This window comes from Nannobrachium achirus (assembly GCF_963921795.1).
Source record: "Nannobrachium achirus genome assembly, chromosome: 10".
In the NCBI taxonomy this organism is placed as follows: domain Eukaryota; kingdom Metazoa; phylum Chordata; class Actinopteri; order Myctophiformes; family Myctophidae; genus Nannobrachium; species Nannobrachium achirus.
The window spans coordinates 25,075,558-25,100,578 of NC_137819.1; the positions used below are offsets into that span (position 1 = coordinate 25,075,558).

The 25,021-nt window shown below is 47.3% G+C and overlaps 1 protein-coding gene across 1 annotated transcript in view; it reads right to left on the reverse strand.

Moving 5' to 3' along the window:
- Positions 1–61: 61 nt before the first annotated feature.
- Positions 62–25,021, reverse strand: part of LOC308293321 (teashirt homolog 1-like) — a gene marked incomplete at both ends in the record, with an annotated part of 69,120 nt that continues 44,160 nt past the window's right edge. The window contains one exon of the mRNA XM_080735783.1: positions 62–3,600. Coding sequence (XP_080591909.1) covers positions 62–3,600 — 3,539 coding nt within the window. The remainder of the gene's footprint in view (positions 3,601–25,021) is intronic.

Sequence of the window (25,021 nt, forward strand, 5' to 3'; positions counted from 1 at the left end):
CTGTAGCTTAGAGATATAGTGCAACAGTAATCTGTCATGCGGTCAGCTTTGTCCACCGTTATTATTTATCGTACTTGTCCAACTCTTTCACAAAGATGAGGTGGTCTTCTGGCGACTTCCCGTGTGTTTTGCAAAGGTGCAACTTAACCGCATGCTTGCTCACAAAAGTCCGATTGCACAGCTTGCACTGATGTATTGAGCCAGCGTCTTCCTCGTTGAGTCCGAGTGAACCGAAAGCCTTGTCCGCTATTCTGCTAACTGCTTGCTGCTCGCCAACAAAGTCTATGGAAATCTTGGAGAGGTCCTTGAGGGTAAAACCAAGGTGGGATTCCAGATGGTTAATATACGAGGAGGGAGTCCTAAATTGGGACGCGCAATCGTTGCACAAAAACAGGGGCTGGCCAGAGTCGATGTTTTTTAGGAACTTTGTGCCCCCTGTCCGCCGCAGCTGGTACTTCACATTGGCCAGCCAATGTGATATAGTAGTCATAGAAAGGCCAGTGAATTTGCAGATTTGAACGCGTTCCTGCGGCCCCAGGTCCGTTATCACATACTTCCCGTCGGGCGTCTCCCGCAGACTGGAGACGAACTGCGCCTGGAGGATGAGCAGGTGCTGCGGGTTCCAGTTGGACTGTCGGCCTTTCCGTCTCTGAATGGGGGACAGCTCCTCCAACCCCTCGTCCAGGAGGCTGCCGTCCAGGTCCGACTTCTCGGACACGGAGGACGGGGTCGTGGACTTTGGCGTCAGCCGCCCTGTCAGGTTCTTCACCATGTCCGAAATGTCCATCAGCGCGTTCTCCCGCAAGGGCAGCGGCGGCGGCGTTGTGGACTGGGAGTAGCTATTCAGGACGGATCGGCCGCTGCCGCTGTTCACGCTGCTGCTGCCGCTGTTCTGCGTGGCGGCAGTGCCGTTGGCCGTTCCGCCGTTGCTGCTTTTGGATTTGGTCAAGTCCATGGGCTGGTCGTCGTCGTTGTCGTCGTGGTACAGATTGAGGGCCTCCACCTGCTTGCCGTGCGTCGGCGAGCTGAGCTGAGCCGAGCTGTTGACGGGCTTCTCGATGATGCTGCTGTTGAGCTTGTAGAGCATGGCGAACGGGTCTATGAAGGGGGTGGCCGCCTTGGAGGCTTTGCCCAGATGGTTGTTCATGATGGACTGCAACGCGCTGAGGGGGTTGACGAGTGGATGTTCGGGCGAGTGGTCTGTGATGATGCCCAAGCTGTTACAGCCATTGCTGACTGGCATTTTTGGTGTTTCGCTCTTGACTTGGATGTCTGTTTTACTGTCTGCCGTCTCTCCGTCTCTGCCTCTTGACTCGGCCTGGTCCTCTGGGACACCGACATTCACCGGCTTAGATGGGTTTTCTGGTTTGGGCGAAGCCATTTTGTCTTTAGGTATCGGTGACGGGGACTTGGGAGACCTGGACTTGCACTTATTCTCCAAGGGCCTTTCCTCCCTTTCCTTTTTCACTGAGCTGTTCCCCGTCACCTTCTCCACCAGCTCCTCCATGGCCAGCACATTGCTCTTGTGGTTCAGCGGTGGAGAGGGGCTATTTGGTGAGTGGATTAGAGTGCTTGAATCGGATGACAGTGCCTTCAAGTTGTTGGTGCTGAACAAAGGCTGAACTTGGGGACAAGGCAAGGATGACCTAATTGACCCATGTAGCTGGTAGGCAGCATGGATGCTGGGGTATCCACCCCAGGTCGGTGTCCCCGTCTGGGCCTTGCTGATTGCACTGGATACCGTGTTCTCTAAGGACTTTAGGATATCCAGACCGCCTTTAGGCGCTTCCTCCAAATCTTCTTCTCTGAGATACTGGTACGATCCGGCGACTTTCGCAGGTTTCTCGCTTTTGTCAGACGGATCTTCCTTCTCTTCTTTTATTTTCCTTTCTGGTTCCCTCACTTTTATCACATCCTCCTCGGTTTCTCCCATCTTTTCTTCTTTTCTCTCCTCGGGGGTTGAAGGCTGCAAGGGGGAGTCTGGCTGTGACTTCACGCTGGGGGTCCCGCAGGGAGCCGGGAGCCGCGTAGTGGTTGGTGGCAGGGGAATTGACTGGATCTTCTCCTCAATGACTGGGTCAAATACCAACTGCTTGCCCTTTTTGGAGGCCGAGTTGGTGACTTTGAGAAAGTGTCCGGTGACCATCATGTGGGCCGTCAACTGTTGCAAAGTGTCGTGCGAGCTTCCACACTCCATGCATTTCAGAATTTGTGCCTTGCGCGCCTCAAACTGCCACGTGTAACTGGCGCCGTTTTGGTAACCGTATCGATTGTTGGCTGTGACGTATGGATTGACCAGCTTTTGGTCTTTGTGGGCCTCCCCCAGGAGTATGCCGGACGTGACCGACTCCGGCGAGCTCGGGGACACCAAGTCCTGAAACGCCCTTTTTTTGGTCGGCGGCACCAGCTTGGCGGCGAGGGCCGGCATGGGTTCCTTGAGAGGCACTTTCTGATAATGTTTCGTTTTGATCATGTGGACGCTCAGGTCCTGCAGGGACTCGAACGAGTGGCCGCAGTACATGCACTTGAGGACCTTCTGGGCGTCCTCCTTGCCTTCCATCTCCATCAGTGAGCGCTTGCGGGGCTTGGACCACCTCTTGCCACGGTCGTCCTCTGTGTCCTTGTTGTCGTCGCGGTAGTGGCCACTCTCGTTCATGTGCACGGTCAGACCCACCAGCGTGTCGTAGGCGCCGCTACAGTCCTTGCACCGGAACTTGCTGGCGCCGGTGAACACCGGCCCGTAGAGCTTGTTGTTCTGTCGGTAGAGCTGCACCGTGCTGAAGAGGCTGGGCTCGGGGAGGAGGTGATACGGAGTGTGCTGGAAGGTCTTGGCCAACGCCGCCTGGTGCCAGTCGTAGGCCACGCCTGCCGCGTTGCCAGAGCCGACACCGCTGCCGTTGTTGTTGTTGCTGCTGCCGTTGTTGGACGGGGTGCTCGTCGTGGTACTGCTGGTGGTGGTGCTAGCCGGGGCCGGTGCAGTACTGCTACTACAGTGGTTCTTCGCTTGGTGGTGACCGTGGCCGTTGTTCGAGAAGCCGTTGCTGCCCTTGTGGTGGCTCCCGTTGCTGTTTCCTCGGAGGCCGCCGGTGCCCTGCTTGCTCTTGATCATGTCCAGGGCGATGCTCGACCAGGACGCGTCGGAGATCAGGTTTGCATAGACGGCTTTCATCTGCGCCAGGCTGTCCTGCAGCGAGAGGTTGGCGATGGAGTCTGTGCTGCCGCCGACCGGCATGTCCTCCTCCGCCTTGTCCTGGACATCCTTGAAGGGGGACGTGTCCTTGAAGGGGGACGTGTCCTTGAAGGGGGACGTGTCCTGGAAGGGGGACGTGTCCTTGAAGGGGGACGTGTCCTTGAAGGGGGACGTGGCCTTGAGGTCCGCCAGCTGGTCGCTGGTGTCGCTGAGCGGAGAGGCGTAGCCGGCGTCCGGGTTGGTGCCATTGCTCAGCGGAGAGTTCTGGCAGCTGAACTGGTCTCTGGCGTCGTCCTCGTCGTTGAACAGGTACTCTGCGTCTTGGCCGTCGAGAGAGAGGCCGTCGTCCAGTAGGTGCTCCTCCTCGTTGATCTTATCGGTCTTATATTCTTCATCCTCAGGCCCGTAAGCTGAAAAATAAAGACAGAACAGAGGGGGAAATGAAGTCAGTTATTCGTCATTTAATATTTGCAGACATGTCTACTATAAAGGCACCGATGGAGTGGTTATGTTTTATGTTGCCCACAAGTTCAGTCCCTCCCTACAGTGGTCTGCTTAATTGTTTCTTTGTGTATGTGAGGGTGGCGGAGCTGCAATAATTCCAAAGAGATTGTTGTCAATAGTCCTGGTGGAAGACACGGGTTTGCAATAATACAGTGGCAAACATCCATATCTTGACAATGACAGATCGTCCCCTTCAGTGCACAGCCTAATGAAGGTATTGAACACTACAGCTCAGCAAAGGCTAGGGAGCACTGGATGAGCTGCAGGAATATTTCTCCTTGTTAAAAAAATAAAGGAAGAAAACAAGCATTTTTTTTTTATATATGCATAGAGAAAGAAATACTCCACAGAGGAGATAATGCATATTAATCATGTTACTACACAATAGAATCGAGCAAACTCCTGATCTGAGTAAAAGTGGGGAAAAAAGGAAAAATCATAATTAATCAGGAACCTAGGAGAATGCATCATTAACGTAAAAAAATAAACGGTCTCGAGGGTAGTGCTTTGATGCTCGCTTCACAACATACACTCTGCAGTAATAATGAATAAATTGCACCAAATATGCAAATAACAGTGGATTATAGGGCCTGCTTGTTATGCATTTCGATACAATATTTCCATCAGATGTAAGCAGCGCTCCCATAACCACTGAATTAAAATGCCACGCAATCTCACAGTCGCACACTTGTACAAACAAAAAGAAAAAATATAAAAAACTATAGAACCGTTGGACACCACTGATCTGCTCCTATATCATTGAGGTGTCCTTTCGTATCAACGTGGCACACATTCACAATACTATGGGATTCACAAGTAAGAGATAGTGGAGGAAAGGTGCCAACTGCGCCAGCCTTGCCAAGCCATGGTTGGCTGGAATGTTGTTGGCACTGGCTGTGGAAGTCGTCACAGCGTGATGATAGGAAGTGGCCAGTGGACATGACAAGCGCCATCGCCATTGCCCATGCTCCCCTTGTACGCTGCAGGTAAAGTATGTTGCCTTTTACAAAGTCCACAGAAGGACAGAAGAGTCTACACATTAACGCCTCAAAGCCCTGTGTTATACTTTGTTGTAATGTACAATTAACGTTGCATGGTGAAAATAGCCTATATATACCGGGAGAGAGGGCGAGGTCATTTAGCGACCTACAACCGGGTTGCGACATGGTCGGTAGTTTTCAGCGACCGGGTCGCTAAATCGACCGACCTGGACGGTAAAACCACCGACCGGGACGCTAGAACCACCGACCGGGACGTTAAAACCACCGACCGGGACGCTAAAACACCGACCGGGTCGCTAAATCGACCGACCGGGATGCTAAAACCACCGACCGGGACGCTAAAACCACCGACCGGGTCGCTAATTCCACCGACCGGGACGCTAATTCCACCGACCGGGACGCTAATCCAGCGACCGGGTAGGTAAATCCACCGACCGGTGGTCGCTTCCACCGACCACCGGGCTACTAACCCTAACCCTAACCCTAAACCTAACCTCAGTAACCTTACCTCAGTTAGGCTAACCTGCCACGCAACCTCCCGACCGGGTCGCTAAATCACCGACCGCGTCGCTAAATCACCGACCGCGCCGCTAAAGCGAGCGACCGGGTCGCTAAATCGACCGACTGGGGCGCAAAATCTTCCGACCGGGTCACTAGATGTACCAACCGGGTCGCTAAATCTACCGACCTAAAACTGCAGGCAGGTCGGTAGATTTAGCGACCGGGTCGGTCGATTTAGCGGCGCGGTCGGTGATTTAGCGACCCGGTCGCTCGATTTAGCGACCCAGTCGCTCGATTTAGCGACCCGGTCGCTGAAAACTACCGACCACGTCGCGACCCGGTTGTAGGTCGCTAAATGATCTCGCTCCTACTGTATACCGGTAACAGTAAGCTCACAACGCATCACAGTGAATTGTGAACTTGTGGATCTGATCATCAAAACAGGGTTGAAAATGTTCAAATGATCCATCTCTTCTATGTGAGGGATGTTGGTATATATTATGTACACTAATTCACCCTTTCGTTTTAACCACTTAAATTCTCGAATCCTAGTGAAATTGACCTGAGCTGCAACTGCACTTTCACGGTCTGCTAATGTTTCCTTCTACACCAATTTCCTTTGCCAGAAATAAGACTCAATACAAACTCACAACATGTTGACGAGTTGGGACACAAAGGGATGCTTTATTTAGTTATTCCATCCTTTCAACATAATGGCATTATCGGGATCGCTATGGTTAAGAAATTGTGTATTTAAACTAGTTTGTCTTGTCATACAAATGCATCCTGTCTTGAGTGTTGTTTTTAATGACCATACTGTATGTCTAATTGTGGTTCAATTTCATCCTACTGTATACGTCTGAAAGACTTTATTGGGATTTATGCTTCCATCAACATCAGAGCAAGGAATATTGCTATTTTATTTTACTTTTAACCGGTGGTCGCCTTACCCCAACAGATATATGTAAGTTAAGCGCTAGCATCCCAACACTGTGGCGAACTTTCATCAAAAATAGCAGATCTACAAGCTCACGTGTTGCAACGCGGCACACCGTGAACTTGTAGATCAGCTATTTTTTGGCAATACATATACTACATCTATGTATATACAGTATCTCAGTGTTAATATCATGCACAGATTCTTCAGAATCCTACAACAAAGGAAAGCTTTATTTGAAACTATTGTGCTATGGAAAGCAGACCAAAAGGGAAATCTAACAGTATGATGAGACAGGGAGAGAGAGGGGGGGGGTTAACAAAACAAAACAGAAGGATAGATGCTACGGCAGCTCTCTCTACTCTCTCTCTCTCTCTCTCTCTCTCTCTCTCTCTCTCTCTCTCTCTCTCTCTCTCTCTCTCTCTCTCTCTCTCTCTCTCCCCCTCTCTCTCTCTCTCTCTCGCTATCCATCCCTCATATGATGCTTGTCCGATGTGCCAGGATGGGTCTCCGGTGAGGAGGCAGATGCACTGTCAGCTTCAAACAGCATGGAGCTCTCTCTATCCCATAATAAGAACGGACATAATACCTGATGTCTGTGAGGTGCCTGTTACTGCTGCCTGGGAGACGCTGGAGCAGAGCGTCAGTTGCAGCTCTGTGCGTGTGTGTGTGTGTGTGTGTGTGTGTGTGTGTGTGTGTGTGTGTGTGTGTGTGTGTGTGTGTGTGTGTGTTACTATACTTGTGTGGGACAAAAATGTGTGGTAAAATTTGAGAAATATACATTGTGAGGACAATTATCATCGTTTGGCATAAGAGAACCGATTACAAACGATTTTGGCTTACAATTAGGAAAACGTCTCCGTTGGACTAGAAGAGTAAGGATTAGACAGCAATACCAACAGTGTGTGAGTGCGTGTGTGCACGTGTGCACATGCTAGGGATGGGACGATTAAGCGATATTATCGTTTATCGTGAATAAAAAACACTCACGATAATCCTATCGTGGAGATTACATTTATCGTGATATTGTCCTCCGTCATGCACTGGGATCAATTCACCTTTTATTTGCCGAGCTGCATATCCGGTACCACTTAAACCCTCTATAATTGGTAAAAGGTACTTATACGTATTTGATACAGTCTTTTTTTCCCTCTATCAAATGTCTTTGCCAAAACACTGCCGATCTACAAGATCACAACGCGTCACAAGATCTGCTATTTTTTTGGCAAATGTTCCGCCCCAGGATAATGGATTTTGATTATCGCGATAATATCGTAAATCGCGATTTCTTTTGTCACAATAATCGTGATATGACATTGTCATATCGTTCCATCCATAGTGCATGCATTATTGTATATGAAGGTAAAGTGCATTACTCGTCTTAGTATTCAAGCTTTGCACAAGTTTTGCTTTTGGTTACACACTCTTTGGTTACACACCGTGTGAAACTCCAAAACCACGCAGGTAAAATATTCTTAAATAACAAAAAATCAAATCACCAATCCTTCAGGCACTGCCACCCCTAGCCTCCGCCCTGCCTCGTCCACCCTACAGTACAGCACTGCACAGCACAGTAATGTACACTGCACAATAGATAAACGCGAAAAGCCCTTTTTTTAATTAAAGTCAATGGGGTGAGATGTTGTTGTGAGTTAAGAACTGTAGAGGGAGACCTGACAGGCTGTGTGCAGCACATGCAGGCCACAAACTAAACGCCAGCCTTTTTCCTGCCATCCCCTCCTGTATGTTGCCTTGACAGGCGTCAATGTCAGCAGTCAGGAGGAGAGTGTGTGCGTGCGTCTGTGTGTGCGAGTGTGTGTGTGCGTGTGTGTGTGTGTGTGTGTGTGTGTGTGTGTGCGTGCACGAGTGCGAGTGTGAGTGTGTGCGAGTGCGAGTGTGAGTGTGAGTGTCTGCCTGAGGTGTCGGTGTCCACGCAAACATGCCGAAGAGGATGGCAGGACAGTGAGGGAAACAACAGCAACAACAACAAACACAAGTCAGCCATACTCCCTCCCTCCTTCTCTCCCTCTCTCCTCTCTCCCTCCCTCCCTCCGCTCTACCCTCCATCCCTCCCTCCCTCCCTCCCTCCTTCGCCATCTGTGTCAGAAAAGCTGCGGGTGCCACCGGCGGCTAATAAGGCAATCAGAGATGGAAAAGATGCTGACACGACTGCTTTTCCGGCGTCACTCAGAACAAAAGAGGAGGAGAGGAGAGGAGGAGAAGAGCGGAGGGATGGATGGATGGGGAGGAGGAGGGGGATTAAGGGGGGGGGGGGAGTTGGGGGAAGGGGGGGGGGGATTGTCTGTTGTGGTTGTCAGTCAACGTGAACGTAAGCCCACTTTGTGCTGTCAGGGAGGACGGTGGTGGTGGGTTGGGGGGAGGGGGGAGGGTTTGGGGTGGGTATAGAGGGAAAGTTTCTCCCCCCAAAAAAGAAGAGAGGAGAAAAGATGTTTCACTGGCCAGCTAACAAGAGGTGAGCCCAGCGTGTGCGTGTGTGTGTGTGCATACTTGTGCATGTCTGACAGAAAGGACATTACAAGGCAACGAGTGTGAACACACCACTGAAATTCTCCCTGCGTTTATTTCCAGTTTCTGACGCGCTCGCGAAATTACACAGCAAAACCGTATCAAAGGGACCCATAGGGTTAGAGCTAGTTAAATGGGACACTAGAGATTGTTACTGTGTAAACCAGTGGTTCCCAAACTTTTCAGGAGGAGACCCTAAAGAGAAATTATACACACATGCCCGGGACCCAAAACTTCTTCATTATTATATTTTTAGATTTATGGAATTTCTTAGATTTGTTTGGTCTGTTTCAAAATGTATTCAATTATTTTTTAAATAATTACAAAAAAAAAACATATATATCATAATATACGTATTTTTTTATGTAGTAAAAGAAAACGTGGATTTTTACTCGAGTCTTGACCCCGTAAAGATTGGTCCGTGACCCACAAACGGGTCCCGAGACCCACTGTTTGGGTCACACAGTGGTGTGAAGGCATGGTGGGACGTGGTGCGTGGGCGTGCGTTCAGGTGTGGTTGAATGAGTGTGTGTGTGTGTGTGTTCGGTGTGTGTGTGAGTTCGGTGTGTGTGTGGGTGTGTGTGCGGGTGTGTGTACGAGCGGCGTGCGCTGTGTGTGCGTCAGTGTCACAGCGTGTCAGGCGCAGAAGGGGAAGGCATGATGGCTGGCGGGAGGAGCGCGGAGCCATCTGCGACGGGAGAGGAACCTGTCACGTTGGTTGTGCCCAGGGCCTTGTGACTTCCTGCTGCAGACAGGTGACACCACAGGAGGACCCCTCTGTCAACACACACACATGCACACGCACGCACGCACGCACGTACGCACGCGTGCCAAGGTGGCAGGCGTTGCAAGCCGACAGATCTACAGTACAGTAAATACAAACACCACCAGGCTCGGCTCAGTTCGTCTCAGAATGGAAACGCGGACGAAGCAAAGCGCGATATTGTCGTTGCCGCGTAGAAATCTTATCTACGTCCAAAACTGTCCGTTTTTTTCTGAGAGGCGTTGTGTGCTTGTAGATCGTCTATTTTCACTAGTTTTGTGCGACAGTCTTGTATGATGAAGCAAGGCTTTGCTTTACGAAAATAAACGTTTAAGTTTTCTGCAAGACAGTGATGATATGCTTATTTTCCTGATGCAACAGAGACACACATGCTAAGGCGACTGAGAGATGCGTGTGTGCGCGCGCGCACACACACACACACACACGCACACACAGAGCTAATGCATTGAAACGATGATTAACAATACTTAAGTCAGTCTTAGTAGTTGTTACATGTTATAGAAATGGAGTCTTTTTTCTTAAGGCTGCTTTGCCATCATAGCACCCTGTACGGCTAGGATGGTGTCAGCTAATCCACTTCAGGTGAGAATATTCGCACAGAATATTCTTTCGTGCACGTGCACACACACACACACACACACACACACACACACACACACACACACACACACACACACACACACACACACACACACACACACACACACACACACACACACACACACACACACACACACACACAGCCTACAACAGGGGGTTAACATGTACATACCAAGGACCCTCAGTGAACCATACCCACTGGCTTCATATTGTGAAAGAAAAAAATAAAACAGCGTTGCAGTATCATGCGCTGTGAGCTTGTAGATATACATTATTTTCCTGTTTTTTATATGTTGGATCTTATGAATTGCCGATTTTATTTATAATAATAATAATCCCCCTCATTTTCCTCTCCCCTGTCCCACTAGGAGAGAGGAAAATGAGGTTGGGGAAAGTCCAATTGGAACTGTGTAAAACCATTGGCCTACTACACATGACATTCCCACATCCACAACAGAGAGCCACTAACTTGCCCCCTCTCAACCCCAGCATATTTATTCATGTTGTCTCCGAGCGAGAGAAGGGCCAATCCCGCCACTCATTTGCAGTGCTAATGTCCAATTCCGCCAGCTCTCACTCTGGCTGATTCACCCTGGTGCTTGGACGAGCTGTGAACAGCGAGCCGGTGGCAGGCACTAGGCAGACGCACGCGGGCCAGCCGGGGGCCCCTCCAGGGGTGTCACACCAAATTCTGGGGCCCTGGGTACAAGGATTCCCTGCACAATTATTTTGTGCTTTAACTATTGATTAAATAGCAGATCTACAAGCTCACAGCGCGGCACATGAGTGCCGCGCTGCAAGCTTGTAGATCTGCTATTTTTGAAAAAATGTGTCTTTCAATTTGGATATTTCAAATCCTTCTAATTCTTTTTTTTTTTGTTTGTTTTTTTAAACCAATGTTTCTATGTCATTGTTGCTCAAACTTTTTCATGTGAAGGACCCCCAAAATGATATGTATTTGGCCACAGACCCCCACCTCAAAACATTTAGTTCCCGGGACCCCCCAGAAGTAAAATTTGAGTTACAAATGTATATATATACAAAAAAAAAAAATACATATATTCAAAGATTTGCACACATTTTCACGACTTTTCAAAAATAGCAGATCCACAAGCTCGCAGCGCGGCACTGGGAGCTTGTAGATCTGCTATTTTTCAATAGTTATAGCATAAAATAATGAAGGCCCCTCCATCTTGGGCCCTAGTAACTCAGTCCCACTCCCCCCCCCCCCCCTTGTGACACCCCTGGCCCCTCTCTCTCTCTCTCTCTCCTCTCACACCGTTTATCTATCGGCCCTTCAGAGGAGCGGGGGGCTTCGCGGCAGCACTTGGCAGTCTTATTTCTCTCCGGTGTTTCGCTTTGTCACCGGCCCCTGCATTCCCTGCCACTCACCTCTGATGGCTTTAGACAGGCCTGATCAGTGTGTGTGTGTCATTGACCTGTGTGCGAAGCATGTGTGTGCAACGATTGTTTGTATGGTGTAGTATGTGTGCACACACACGTGTGCCTGTGCGGTGTGCATGTGCGCGCGCCCGCGTTTCGGCAGAAACAAAGGCAGCACAAGAGAAAGAAGGCTGTAAATAAACTGACATTATTATTTCCTCTGTCCTATCATGTAGAAAAGCCAATTATGGTAATATGTAGAATGTCAGGCAATCTCTTCCCTTCTCTTCCCTAGCGTCCTTTTGAGTCCACACTGTTTTCTTTTTTCTTCTTTTCTTCTCTAGCCTGAGGTCCGCTGGGGGAAGCGATAGCGTCTGCACGGGTCAGACGCAGGTGAAACAAACTGAAAGTACGACCTAATCAGAATTTCTCTGATGGTTTCTCTCTACTAGCTATTATCACAGCTACCACTATGGGAAAAAACACACCAAAAAACTCACAAAGAGAATCCATAAATCTGTTTCCCGTTAAGGTTTCTGTAGCGACTTCAAAAACTATGCGAGGATCTCCATTACCAGCCAGATAGACACACAGTCAGTGAGTCTTCATGTTGTTGACGGGTCACGGCGATCAGTATTACTTTCTTCTTCCAAAAACAGACCTATCCTTTCAATCACGGACGAAGCAAAGCCAACAAAAAAAGCATGGCATGTACTTTCCCCCCCTGACAGACATTACTCAAAACATAGTGCCAGACCAAACACAATCCGTGGAGACGGGGAGGGGGGCAGGGGGGAGGGGTGCAGGTGCTTGTTTTACAGAGACCCCCCGTCCCGCTACGCCGACCGCGCACAGTGACAGATAGGTGTCGCCACGGATACCTCAGAGGGGCCCCGAAATGCAGAGGGAGCGGGAGTGCATTTTACCCTCCCTCCTTCTCAGTCGGTCTTTAACCTATGAAGACCGGCATCGCATTATGACTTTAACCATTATTTTATGCTTTAACTATTAAAAAATAGCAGATATGCAAGCTCTCAGCGTGCTGCAAGCTTGTAGATCTGCTATTCTTGAAAAATTATGAAAATGTGATTCATGTCAAGGACCCCCAAAATGATATGCATTTGGCCACGGACCCCCATCTCAAAATATTTAGTTCCAGGGACCCCACAGAAGCAAAAATGTTGTTAGAAATGTTTGCTTTAAAAATGCATACCCGTAATTGCTGGACTATAAGCCGCACCTGAATATAAGCCGCACCAGCTAAATTTAGAACAAAAAACTAATGTTTAAGCCGCACCCGACTATAAGCCGCAGGTGTACTTCCTGCTTCCCGCTAGAGCGCCCCTGGTGGTCGTTAGCTGTAAAAATCTATATATAAATCCTAGTTAAAGATCATTGTAAAACTAACTAACTGGCCAATAGCTGTAAAAATCTCTATATTAGCCGCACCGTTGTATAAGCCGCAGGGTTCAAAACATGGGAAAAAGCTGCGGCTCATAGTCCGGCAATTACGGTATATTGAAAGATTCGCACACATTTTCATGATTTTTCAAAAAATAGCAGATCTACGAGCTTGTATATCTGCTATTTTTCAATAGCTAAAATAATTCCAAGTCTTAATGGGTTAAAGAGCTTACTCTGCCTGCCCCCACCTCTCCCCCCCCCCCCTGCCCACATGGAATAGTCCACCATATGGCACAATAGCTCCAGGGCTTCCAATCACTGGTGCTCCATACAAATCCACCTCCTCTCTGCTTCCATAAGACTTCCGGTGGTTGGGGGGGGAAAAAAACAAAAACATTGTGTACCACCAGGGTAGACTGAGCGCCGGCATCTGCTCGCTTATAAAGGTCTCTGTGTTGTACATAAATTTGCACTCTAAACAGGTAAATTACATTTGAACCTCTTGGCCCTCCGTGTGCAACGAGTTCAGATGTTTTGCCGGCGGATAACCCGGGGTACGGGCCTGTATTGGCAGTGGTGTAAAGTAACTATTAAGTACATTTGCTTAAGTACTGTACTTAAGTACAATGTTGCGGTATGTGTACTTTACTTGAGCATTTCCAATTTCCAATACTTTCACTTCTACTCCACTACATCTCAGATCCAAATATTGTACTTTTACTCCACTACGTTCATTTGAAAACTTTAGTTACTAGTTACTTTGCCCGGTGTAAATTACAATATTATAAAACACACATTAACTCACTTCAGCCCTATTTTATACCTCGGCTATTTGAAAATAGCCGATCTACAAGCTCACGTGAGCTTGTAGATCGGCTATTTTCAAACATTTTGTACTTTTACTTTTGGTACTTTTAAGAACATTTCTTTCATAATTTTACTCAAGTACATTTTGAATTCCAGACTTTTACTTGTAAGGGTGCCCTCACACCAAAATACCTAGAGTGGAATCCGCCAATGCATTTCAATGAGAATGGAGCGTTTTTTTTTTTTGCCAGTAGTGGATTTCTGCAAAAAAAAAACGCTCCATTCTCATAGAAATGCATTGGTGGATTCCACTCTTGGTATTTCGGTGTGAGGGCACCCTAACGGAGTATTTCTATACTGTAGTATTGATACTTTTACCTAAGTAAAGAATGTGAGTACTTTTTCCACCACTGTTCAGATGTTTTGCCGGGGGTTTCGGCCGTATTGGATTCAATTACAGGATCCAAAAAAGGAAGTGGAATACATTGTAAAAAGCCTCGCTGGTCATCGCCTCCCCGTGCCTTTGATCAAACGCAGGCCAAAGTGTCAACATCCATCCTTAATGTCAGAGAGAGAGAGAGAGCTCCAGAATTCCCACTCCAACGGGGCGGGCGGCGCCCCGGGGTCTTTCACATAGTTTCCCAGTCCTTCGCAATTACACCAACACATATTATGCAAATGAATGACCCACTTAAATGGGTCATGCAAGACGCCGGTGGACGTTACCTTGGCCTAACCCCACGCGCTTGGCCGCAGTGCCGGATGTGCGTGTGCGTGTGCGTGTGTGCGTGCGTGTGTGCGTGCGTGTGTGTGTGTGTGTGTGTGTGTGTGTGTGTGTGCGTGTGCGTGCGTGCGTGCGTGCGTGTGAGTGTGTGTGTGTGAGAGAGAGAGATAAAGGGAGAGAGAGAGCAGTGGAGTAACTACATGTACTCAAGTAATGTACTTAAGTACAATTTTGAGGTATTTGTACTTTACTTGAGTATTTCCAATTTCCAATACTTTTACTTCTACTCCTCTGATCCAAAATATTGAACTTTTACTTCACTACATTTATTTGAAAACTTTAGTCACTAGTTACTTTGCAGATATAAATGATTATATTATAGAACATACATGCTATTTTCAAACATTTTGCACTTTTAACTTTGGGTACGTTAAGTACATTTTGATGCCAATATTACTGCCAATACTTTTACTCAATTCCATTTTGAATTCTAACGAAGTACATCTACAGTGCAGAATTGATACTTTTACTTGAGTACAAAATGTGATTACTTTTTCCACCACTGTGTGTGTGTGTGTGTGTGTGTGTGTGTGTGTGTGTGTGTGTGTGTGTGTGTGTGTGTGTGTGTGGGCGCGTGCGTGCGTGCGCGTGTGCGTGCGTGCGTGCGTGCATGGCATGCGTGCGCACGCGTGTGTGTGTGAGAAAGAGAGAGAGAGAGAGAGAGAGAGAGAGAGAGAGAGAGAGAGAGAGAGAGAGAGCAAGAGAGAGAGAGCACTTCTATAACTAGCCAGTGACACACAATACAAGAAAAAAAAAATCTAAAATAAACGCTCACGGTTTTACAAGGATTTTCGCGTTGACAACAAAAGCATTCCAGGTCGGCTTCCTCCTACCGACTCTGCTCTCATGCACATTTCTCTTGTTCTCATCTTCTCACCTTTCTTTCCCCTCCCCTCTTCTGCTTTTTTTTGTCATGTTTATCCAGGTCTACCCGTGAGCCAGATTTTCGAGACGCCATGACGAGAACCGGGGTCTATAAATCAACCCCCCCCCCACCTCCCCTTCCCCCCTCCCCCCTCAGACTGTCAACGCAGGCTTGTTCCTGAGATGAAACAACGGCCATTAGATCATAAGCACCGGGTAGGATCTCCCCCCCCCCCCCCGCGCCCCCCGTCCTCCAACCTCCCCCCGCCCTTTCTGTCCGCTCCTGCCAAACCGCACGGCCCCCGACAACGCAACATTACGCTGGTGTTACGGCCCGACATCTCTCACCCCCATCTGGTTCTGCTTTAACCCATTCAGAACGGGTACACCGTGTTGTGTATTATTATTTTATGCTTTAACTATTGAAAACTAGACCAGGTCAACCTGGTTGTGCCAGACCCCCTATCTGTCATCATCATTTATGACATCATGCCTTTTGTAGGCATGTCATCATCATGTCATCATCATATATACCCTTTATATAGAAAACCAGGACAGACAGACAGACCGACATTTGCTTATGTAGGCCTACCCATTTCATGGGTCTGGCAAACAGCAGATATACAAGCTCACAGCGCGGCACCGAGTGCCGCGCTGCGAGCTTGTAGATCTGCTATTTTTGAAAAATCGTGAACATTTGAATTTGATTTTGACCTGATTCTATGAGGTTAAGGTTTTTTGGAAAAACCTATGTTTTTATGTCAACAATCTGGCCAGCCATCGTCAAAGAAAAGGTCCTTTTCCCCTAATTGGAGCTCAGTTAGTCTGTTCTTGAGAGACTACTATGTCAGTGGTTCTCAAACTTTTTCATGTGAAGGACCCCCAAAATTACATTTATTTGGCCGCAGACCCCCCATCTCAAAATATGTTGTTCCAGGGACCCCCCCCCCCCCCCCCCCCCCAGAAGCATAGATTTGAGTTACAAACGTTCGTTTTGAAAATACATAATATATTCAAAGATTTGCACACATTTTCACGACTTTTTTCAAAAAATAGCAGATCTACAAGCTCGCAGCGCGGCACTCGGTGCCGCGCTGTGAGCTTGTATATCTGCTATTTTTCCACTGGTTAAAGCATTCAATAATCCTAGGCCTAAATGGGTTTAAGACCGCCAGCTACAGATAAAGCATTGCTAATGCTAATTAGAGATGCTGCAACTGGGATCCTCTGCGGAGCCGCAGTTGACAAACGGCTGTAGATGTAAGAGCGAGCACGCACGCGCGCGTGTAGGTTACGTTTACAGTACATGCATGCACACGCGCGCACGTGCTCACACAGGCATTACTTTGCAGGCTTTCATCTGGGGCCATGTGTGCAGTCTGAGACGGGAGGGTCATGACATCACACAACAAGAGAATCCCCCCCCCCCGACCCACCCACTGAAAAGCCCATTGCTAAAACAGTGGTTCTCAAACTTTTTCATGGCCAAGGACCTCCACAGTAATATTATGTATTTGACCACGGACCCCCATCTGTGCCAGGGATCTCCATACACTATTTCTGTTCTTAAAATGTATCCAAAAGAAAATAGACATTAAAAAAACAAATTGCATCATGACGCATTGTGAGCTTATAGATCAGCTATTCTTCAAATGTATTATGATTATACTGGGAGGAAACGATTTTTTTCAAAGAAAGTGTAAAGTGTTAAAATTGGGTTTTTATGTGGCCACACCCACCATGCCTGGTTGACTGGTGGCCCAGCTAAGGTTAGCCACACCCACAGTGCTGGGTGAATGGTAAAAGGGGAGGGGATGAGTTTATGATGTCATTTATTTAATCTGGGTTTTTCGACTGGACCAGTTGAGGCCCAGTCTTTCAGCTTTCAGGAAGTAACCAAAAATACACAGGGAAGAGAAAATCTGCACATTATAACCACACTTGGGGGTCCATTAGAGTGTTGTCAACTCCATAGACACGTATACAAAACAGAAAAAGTACAAAACTGTGGCACCACCTCTTTAAACTCATTTTGATTCTATGTTAACACATTTAGCCGGGGACCCCCTGGAAAGCCCCTCAAGGACGCAGCCCGGACCCCCACTTTGAGAACCACCACTAACAAACTACAGCATCGACAACAACAAAAAACTAAGGTCTGTTTTTAGACTAAAATGTCTTCCACTGACTTCACCTGCACTGCACCCCTCAGTGTTAGTTCTCCTACTAACACATTTAGCTGGGGACCCCCTGGAAACCCCCTCAAGGACCCCCACTTTGAGAACCACCACTTTAACAAACTACAGCATCATCGACAACAAAAAACCAAGGTCTGTTTTTAGACTAAAATGTCTTCCACTGACTTCACCTGCACCGTGTTGGTTCTCCTACCAAACAACAGCTGCTCCTCTATCGCCTAGCAACAACCAGTTGATGGATGACCTCGACGATGGATAATTACCATAAATCACTCTGCTTGAGCAGAGAACAGGAGCACAAAATCACTGCGGGGAGATAAATAAAGAAGTAAATAAATAACAGGCTAAACCAGGGGTCTTCAACAAGGGGGTCCTCAGAGTTACTACAGGGGGTCCTCCAAATCTTTGTGTGATAGAAACTTTTTTCCCCTCCTTTTTTGCATTAACCACTTGAACCCTAGCGTCCATATTCGGAGAACTTTGGCCAAAAATAGCAGATCTACAAGCTCACAACGCCTCGCAGCGCGAGGCGTTGTGAGCTTGTAGATCGGCTATTTTCGGCAAAGAGGTTTGGTGTAGAGGGGGAAAAGAGCAGACTAAGTACAGAGTGAAAGGTCAAGTTTATTAAGTATTGACGGTTCAAGTGGTTAAATATCTGAAAACACAAATCGACATGAATCCAAAATACGCTGATGTTCGTGTTGTCAAACAATGAAACTATATGGAATCTATTAACAGGTTGTGGGGGTCCCTGCTTCATCTCTCTCTCAACTAAGGGGTCCTTGGCCTGAAAACATTGAAGACCCCTGGGCTAAACCGTGGCTTAAACCGCTGGGTACGGAGGTTGCACTGCCAGAGTGTAAGGTTTTTGGGGATAACTTTGGATTGTCCCAAAAATTGCAAACCCTGTGAGGCTGTAAATAGCTGTAAATAAATCAATGGGAACTACCAGTCTGTGGGGAGGAGAGCCCGCCCTCCTCACGTAGTTCAGTCCAATGGGAAAAGAGGAAAGGTTTCTCTTCAGCCAGTCAAAACGTGGCATTCTTTCTGCGATGATGAACGGCCGAAGGATAACTTTTTGAGGAGGTGACCTAGTTCACGTTGTTCACCAAATAAAGAACCCGGTTCTCTCAAAACTAATAAACTGGTAGGCATAACAGTTCTCAACCTGTAGGTCAGGACCCTCCCCACATGATGTTGTGGGGGTCCCCAGACGACAATTTAACCACTTTTAAGACCAGTTTCATCAGTGGGGGGTAATACTAGTAAGACGCCTCAGGGCGACATGCGACCTTGTGCCAATTCTTGGCCATCTGGCCAGTGATGTATATGGGACCAGTTACCCATATATGGAGACCCCTGCATGATGGCCAACACTGTTATGTCAAAACATGCCCATATATGGGCATTACCAAATATGGGCATTCCCAGATATGTCCTTAATATTGAGAAATCTCTGTATATGGGCATAAAAGGGATTTTGTTTATGAAACGTGATGAACTGAATGAACACGTCCTGAAGGAGGCGAAACAGAGGAAACAAAGTGGGCAGAGGAAGGAAGAAAGGAAACAGTGGAGGAATGGACGGACAGACGGTCACCAGACTGATGATTCAGGGGCAGTGTGTGCGCATGCGCGTGCGCGCGCGCGTGCGTGTGTGTGTGTGTGCGCACAATGCACGCGAACAAACATTCACATCGTCACTGTCGGGCAGAAACCTTGTCATCGCCAAGTTTCGAATTTGTACGTTCTTTCACAAAGTAAAGCACTGCTTCACCGTACAAGGCTGTCGCAGAGAAGTAGTGAAAACAGCTGATCTACGAGCACACATCGCCTCGCGGTTGCGAGGCGTTGTGTGCTTGTAGATCGGCTGTTTTCACTAGTTTAAATCATTTTAGAAATGCATAAATACAAAACAAACAGGTTTGGAGATAAAAGGTTTCCACCGGACAACGACGACATGTTGCCTGGCACATGTGAACCAAGAGACAGAGAGAGTGAGGGAGAGAGAGAGAGAGAGAGAGAGAGAGAGAGAGTGAGAGAGAGAGAGTGAGAGAGAGAGGGAGCAGACAACAGGCTAGGCAGAATGACGGGGCATGGGGCCAACGCAGGGTCACAACCTAACCAGTTTGGTCTAGTCCAGTCCGGTCGTACAATAAGCCATCAATCAACCTTCTCCACACTGTCAGCCTTCCCACAATGCACTGGGGCCATCCACTTTGTACACTGCTGAGGAACAAAAGAGAGCAACACACTGGGAGAGAGAGAGGGCACCGAAACACATGCACGCGCACACACACACACACACACACACACACACACACACACACACACACACACACACACACACACACACACACACACACACACACACACACACACACACACACACACACACACACACATTATGTATGGACACACGTTTCCTTAAATCTGACCCTTTTCTCTCTGCAGGAAGTTCACTAAAGCCTTGGAAGTTTCTGACTGGAGACTTAAGGGTGTGCACGTGTACTGTATTATGCTCGGAACACACGCACACGCACGCACGCACACGCACACACACACACACACACACACACACACACACACACACACACACACACACACACACACACACACACACACACACACACACACACACGATTGTCCCGTCAACGCCATCATCTCTCAGGAGCTGAATGACACCAAAGTAGGGATGGGACGATATGAGAAATTCATATCACGATTATTGTGACAAAAGAAATCGCGATTTACGATATTATCACAATAATCAAATCCATTATCCTGGGGTGGAACATTTGCCAAGGAATAGCAGATCTACAAGCTCACAACGCGTCACAACGTGACGCGTTGTGAGCTTTTTTGTGAGCTTTTTTTTTGTGGCTATTTTTTTGGCAGAGACATTAGATAGTAAGTGAAAAAAGACTATCAAGTACATATATTATACTGTAAGTATCAATTATAGAGGGTTTAAGTGGTACCGGATATGCAGCTCGGCAAATAAAAGGTGAATTGATCCAAGTGCATGACGGAGGACGATATCACGATAAATTTAATCTCCGCGATACGATTATCGGGAGTGTTTTTTATCACGATAATATCGCGTACATCGTCCCATCCCTACACCAAAGTATCACAAGCATTGAGATCCTCAGGAAGACATTATAGCGAACGCGAGAGCGACGTTCTTCCACAATCAAAGACACCAGAAACTTTGAAATAGTGCCATCGCTTAGGGAATACGCATCAAAAACCTGGTTTATCATAACTGCTCAGAAAAGGAGGTCATTCATGATAAGAACGCACCCCCCCAAAAATGCTTTGACTGCTATATTAGTCATAGTTTTTCCCCTCTTCAATCCTATAACGGCGTTCCATCAAGGCGATGCCTCTCGTCATAATTGGCCTGTCGGATAGACAGCTGACACTGAAATATTCCGCACCGCAAAAAAAAAAAAAGAAACAGAACCGTGAGAGCTTAATGACCACTCAGGGTTTTACTGTGTGCTCGCTCTCTGCCCACAGAGAATTCTAACACAGTTTTAGTGCCGAGTTGCGTGTCACGGGTGACACGCGATGAACGACATATGGCCTAACAGGAAAACACAACAGCCACCCCTTATGACATATGCACACACACACACGCACGTGCACGCGCACACACACACACACACACACACACACACACACACACACACACACACACACACACACACACACACACACACACACACACACACACACACACACACACACACACACACACACACACACACACAACACACACACACACACACACACACACACACACACACACACACACACACACACACACACACACACACACACACAGGCTGGGTACATGATTGTGTGCAGGGGTGTCACAAGGGGGGGAAAAGTGGGACTGAGTTACCAGGGCCCAAGGTGGAGGGGCCTTCATTATTTTATACTTTGGCTATTGAAAAATAGCAGATATACAAACTCACAGCGAGCTTGTAGATCTGCTATTTTTGAAAAGTCGTGAAAATGTGTGCAAATCTTTGAACATAGGCTATGTATTTTTAAGCAAACATTTGTAACTAAGATTTTGCTTCTGGAGGGTCCCTCTGAAACTAAATATTTTGAGATGGGGGTCTGCGGCCAAATACATGTAATTTTTGGGGTCCTTATTTTCAAGATTTTTCAAAAATAGCAGATCTACAAGCTCGCAGCGCGGCATAACCCGCAATAACACTTTCCCAGTCTAAGGGGGAATCCCGCAGTGAATCCTTGCACCCAGGGCCCAGAATTCGGTGCATGCGACACCCCTGATTGTGAGCATGCGTGTGGAGCCTTTTCCTGATGACCGTGGCAGTAAACTGACAAAAGAAGGGGAGATGGAAGAAGGGAGGGAGAGAGGGAAGAAGGGAGGGAGGGAAGGATTAGTGGCTTAGCATGGGTCCCTGGAGACACACTGTAAATTATCTACTGGGCTCTCTAACCCGGCTGATATCCATAGGTGTAGCACTATCACCCTAATTTTCTGCGTGTGAGAGAGAGAGAGAGAGAGACAGAGTGAGTGTTGTGTTTAACACCATTTAGGCCTAGGAATATTGAATGCTTTAACTGTTAAAAAATAGCAGATCTGCCGCTCTGCGAGCTTGTAGATAGAGCTTGTAGATAGTAGTCTTTCAAGTTCAGACTAACTGAGCTCCGGTTAAGTGAAAAGGACCTTTTCTTTGACGATGGCTGGCCAGATTGCTGACATAAAAACATGAAGGATTCAAAAGACACTTATAGAATCGATTTTTCAAAAATAGCAGATCTACAAGCTCACGCTGTGAGCTTTTATATCTGCTATGTTTCAATAGTTAAAGCATAAAATAATAATACACAATACTGTGTACCCGTTCTGAACGGGTTTAAGGGCAACATGTGTCTTTGTTGAAATTAATCCAAACCACTTCAGTGAGAGAGAGACACGGAGAGAGAGAGAGAGAGAGAGAGAGAGAGAGAGAGAGAGAGAGACTCAGGCAGGGAGGAAGCCATCTTTCAACGCGGTACAATATCAGACTGTGGACGGACAGAGCACGGCTGTCTGGGAAGGTTCTGGACAAGAGTAGAATACACGTTTCAACTTCAGCCTCTTTAAAGTGCCCTCCGCACACGTGCACGCACGAACACACACACACACACACACACACACACACACACACACACACACACACACACACACACACACACACACACACACACACACACACACACACACACACACACACACACACACACTGACATCCATGTAGCTTTGTGTTAATTGCTGTAATGGCTCAACCATTTCCCCTCCAACAGACACGTACACACACACACGCGTGCACGCGCACACACAACCACAAATGACACCATAACTCTCATATCTACAATCAGTCTCTGTTGCAGAGGCACATCCATCTTCAGTAACATTAATGACGGAATGTTTCACAGTTAGGAGGGAGGGAGGGAGGGAGGGGGGAGGGGGGGCCACGGGGGACAACGGGGGGGATGTGACTGCGCCGTTGACCTCAGAACAGAACAGTGTGAGGTAATACAAGCTGTGTGTGTGTGTGTGTGCGTGTGTGTGTGTGTGTGTGTGTGTGTGTGTGTGTGTGTGTGTGTGTGTGTGTGTGTGTGTGTGTGTGTGTGTGTGTGTGTGTGTGTGGAGGGGGGGAGAGAGAGAGAGAGAGTGGGAGCGGCTGACTGATGCCTGTCAGCTTGCATCTGGCAGTGAAAATAAATTAGGCTTATGAAGACAAATGAACGGGCTGTGGGCTGAGAGAGAGAGAGAGAGGGAGAGAGAGAGAGAGAGAGAGAGAGAGAGAGAGGGAGGGAGAGAGAGAGGGAGGGAGAGAGAGAGAGCAGGGCACAAGGCACAAGGCACAAGGCAGGGATAAAGAAGGAGGGAGAGAATGATGTAAGGCAGGAAGAGCAGGAGAGAGAGACTAAGAGAGAGAGACAGAGACAGAGAGAGAGAGAGAGAGAGAGAGAGAGAGGAGGGTGCGAGGGACAATGAGAAGAGCTAGCGTTAGCTGGTGAGCGCACGTTAAGAAAAGAGCAGCATAGATTAGTCCATTCTGGACTCCAGGATATAAACACACAGTGTAAAATAATGAGTTTTCATTTCCCTCAAACTTAACCAAATGGACCCGAAAAAGGGTTTCTATTGAGTAGCAAATTGTTGCCGAAAAATGTAAACCTCTTATGTCCATATTCAACTTTTTGTGTTTTTAGTTTTTTTTTTCCGTAAATTCACACTCAACTTCCTCAAACTACCGCGTCGCACTTAGGTAGCAAAAATAGACGAGTCGACGACCGATACACGCTAAAAACGCAGCCCACCGCAATGCGCTTGTCGGTCGGGCTATTTATACTGAAAAGCAGCCTTTTGCATATACTAGGGCATTCACGAATAGTGATTTTTAGTATTCTAATTATTCAACCTCAAAGTATTCGAATAGTCGAATATTCGACAGGACTGGCCAAACTGGCAAATATTAAGTAAGCAAGAGGCGGACATTGTAAACAATAGCCAATCTACAGCACGTAGATCTGCTATTTTCACAATATGTATCTGCGGAACCGTGCTTGTCAGAGTGGGGGTCCCCAGTTCATATGTGTTTATTTTGGGGGTCACGGCCTAAAAAGGTTTGAGAACCCCTGGTATAGAGCATTAACAAATTCATCCACCAGGGGCATTGACAACTCATTCTTATGACTTCCTATCTAGCTAAGCTTTATAAACTATATATTTTTTTAAAGAGAAAACAATAAAAATAAGCGAATATTCGACTTCAGTGAACAACCTCGAATAGTGACTTTGATATTCGAATATTTGAATATTTGGTGAATGTCCTAGCATATACAAGGTTTCTACCCGACAGCAACAAGACGACACATTGACACTGAGGATTTCACAGTGCAGCCTCTGGCTGTAGCTGTGATGGAACGATAACGTGTTGGAGTCGCTTGCATGTGTGCATAATGTGTGTGTGCGTGTGTGTGTGTGTGTGTGTGTGTGTGTGTGTGTGTGTGTGTGTGTGTGTGTGTGCTCACTCAAACACGCATGAGTGTGTTTAATGGCGGTGACCACACCGCTGTTGAAAGATCTACTCTTACACCACGCTGGTTTTAAAGGGGTAGTTCACCAAAAAGAAAAAAAAGGTTTTTCGATTACTCAACCCACGGAGTCTTGAATTCATGTATTCATGGGTTGCGTTTGTAGTCCTAAACCGGCGATGTTGAGGACCAACACAGGTGTTCTGATTGGTGTAGAACATTAGTTCTATGCCAATCAGACGAATTGAAACACCTGTGTTGGTCCTCAACATGGCCGTTTAGGACTACAAATGCAACCCATGAATATTTGTTTTGTTTTACTTTGATGGGTTCCCTATGGAGACACAAAATGCCTCCTTTGTTCCCTATGGAGACACAAAGAGTCTCCTCAAAGTATTGTCTTAGGAATGCGACAAAAACCCAAAAAATATCGATGAATTCAAGTCTCAATGGGGTGAGTAATCAAT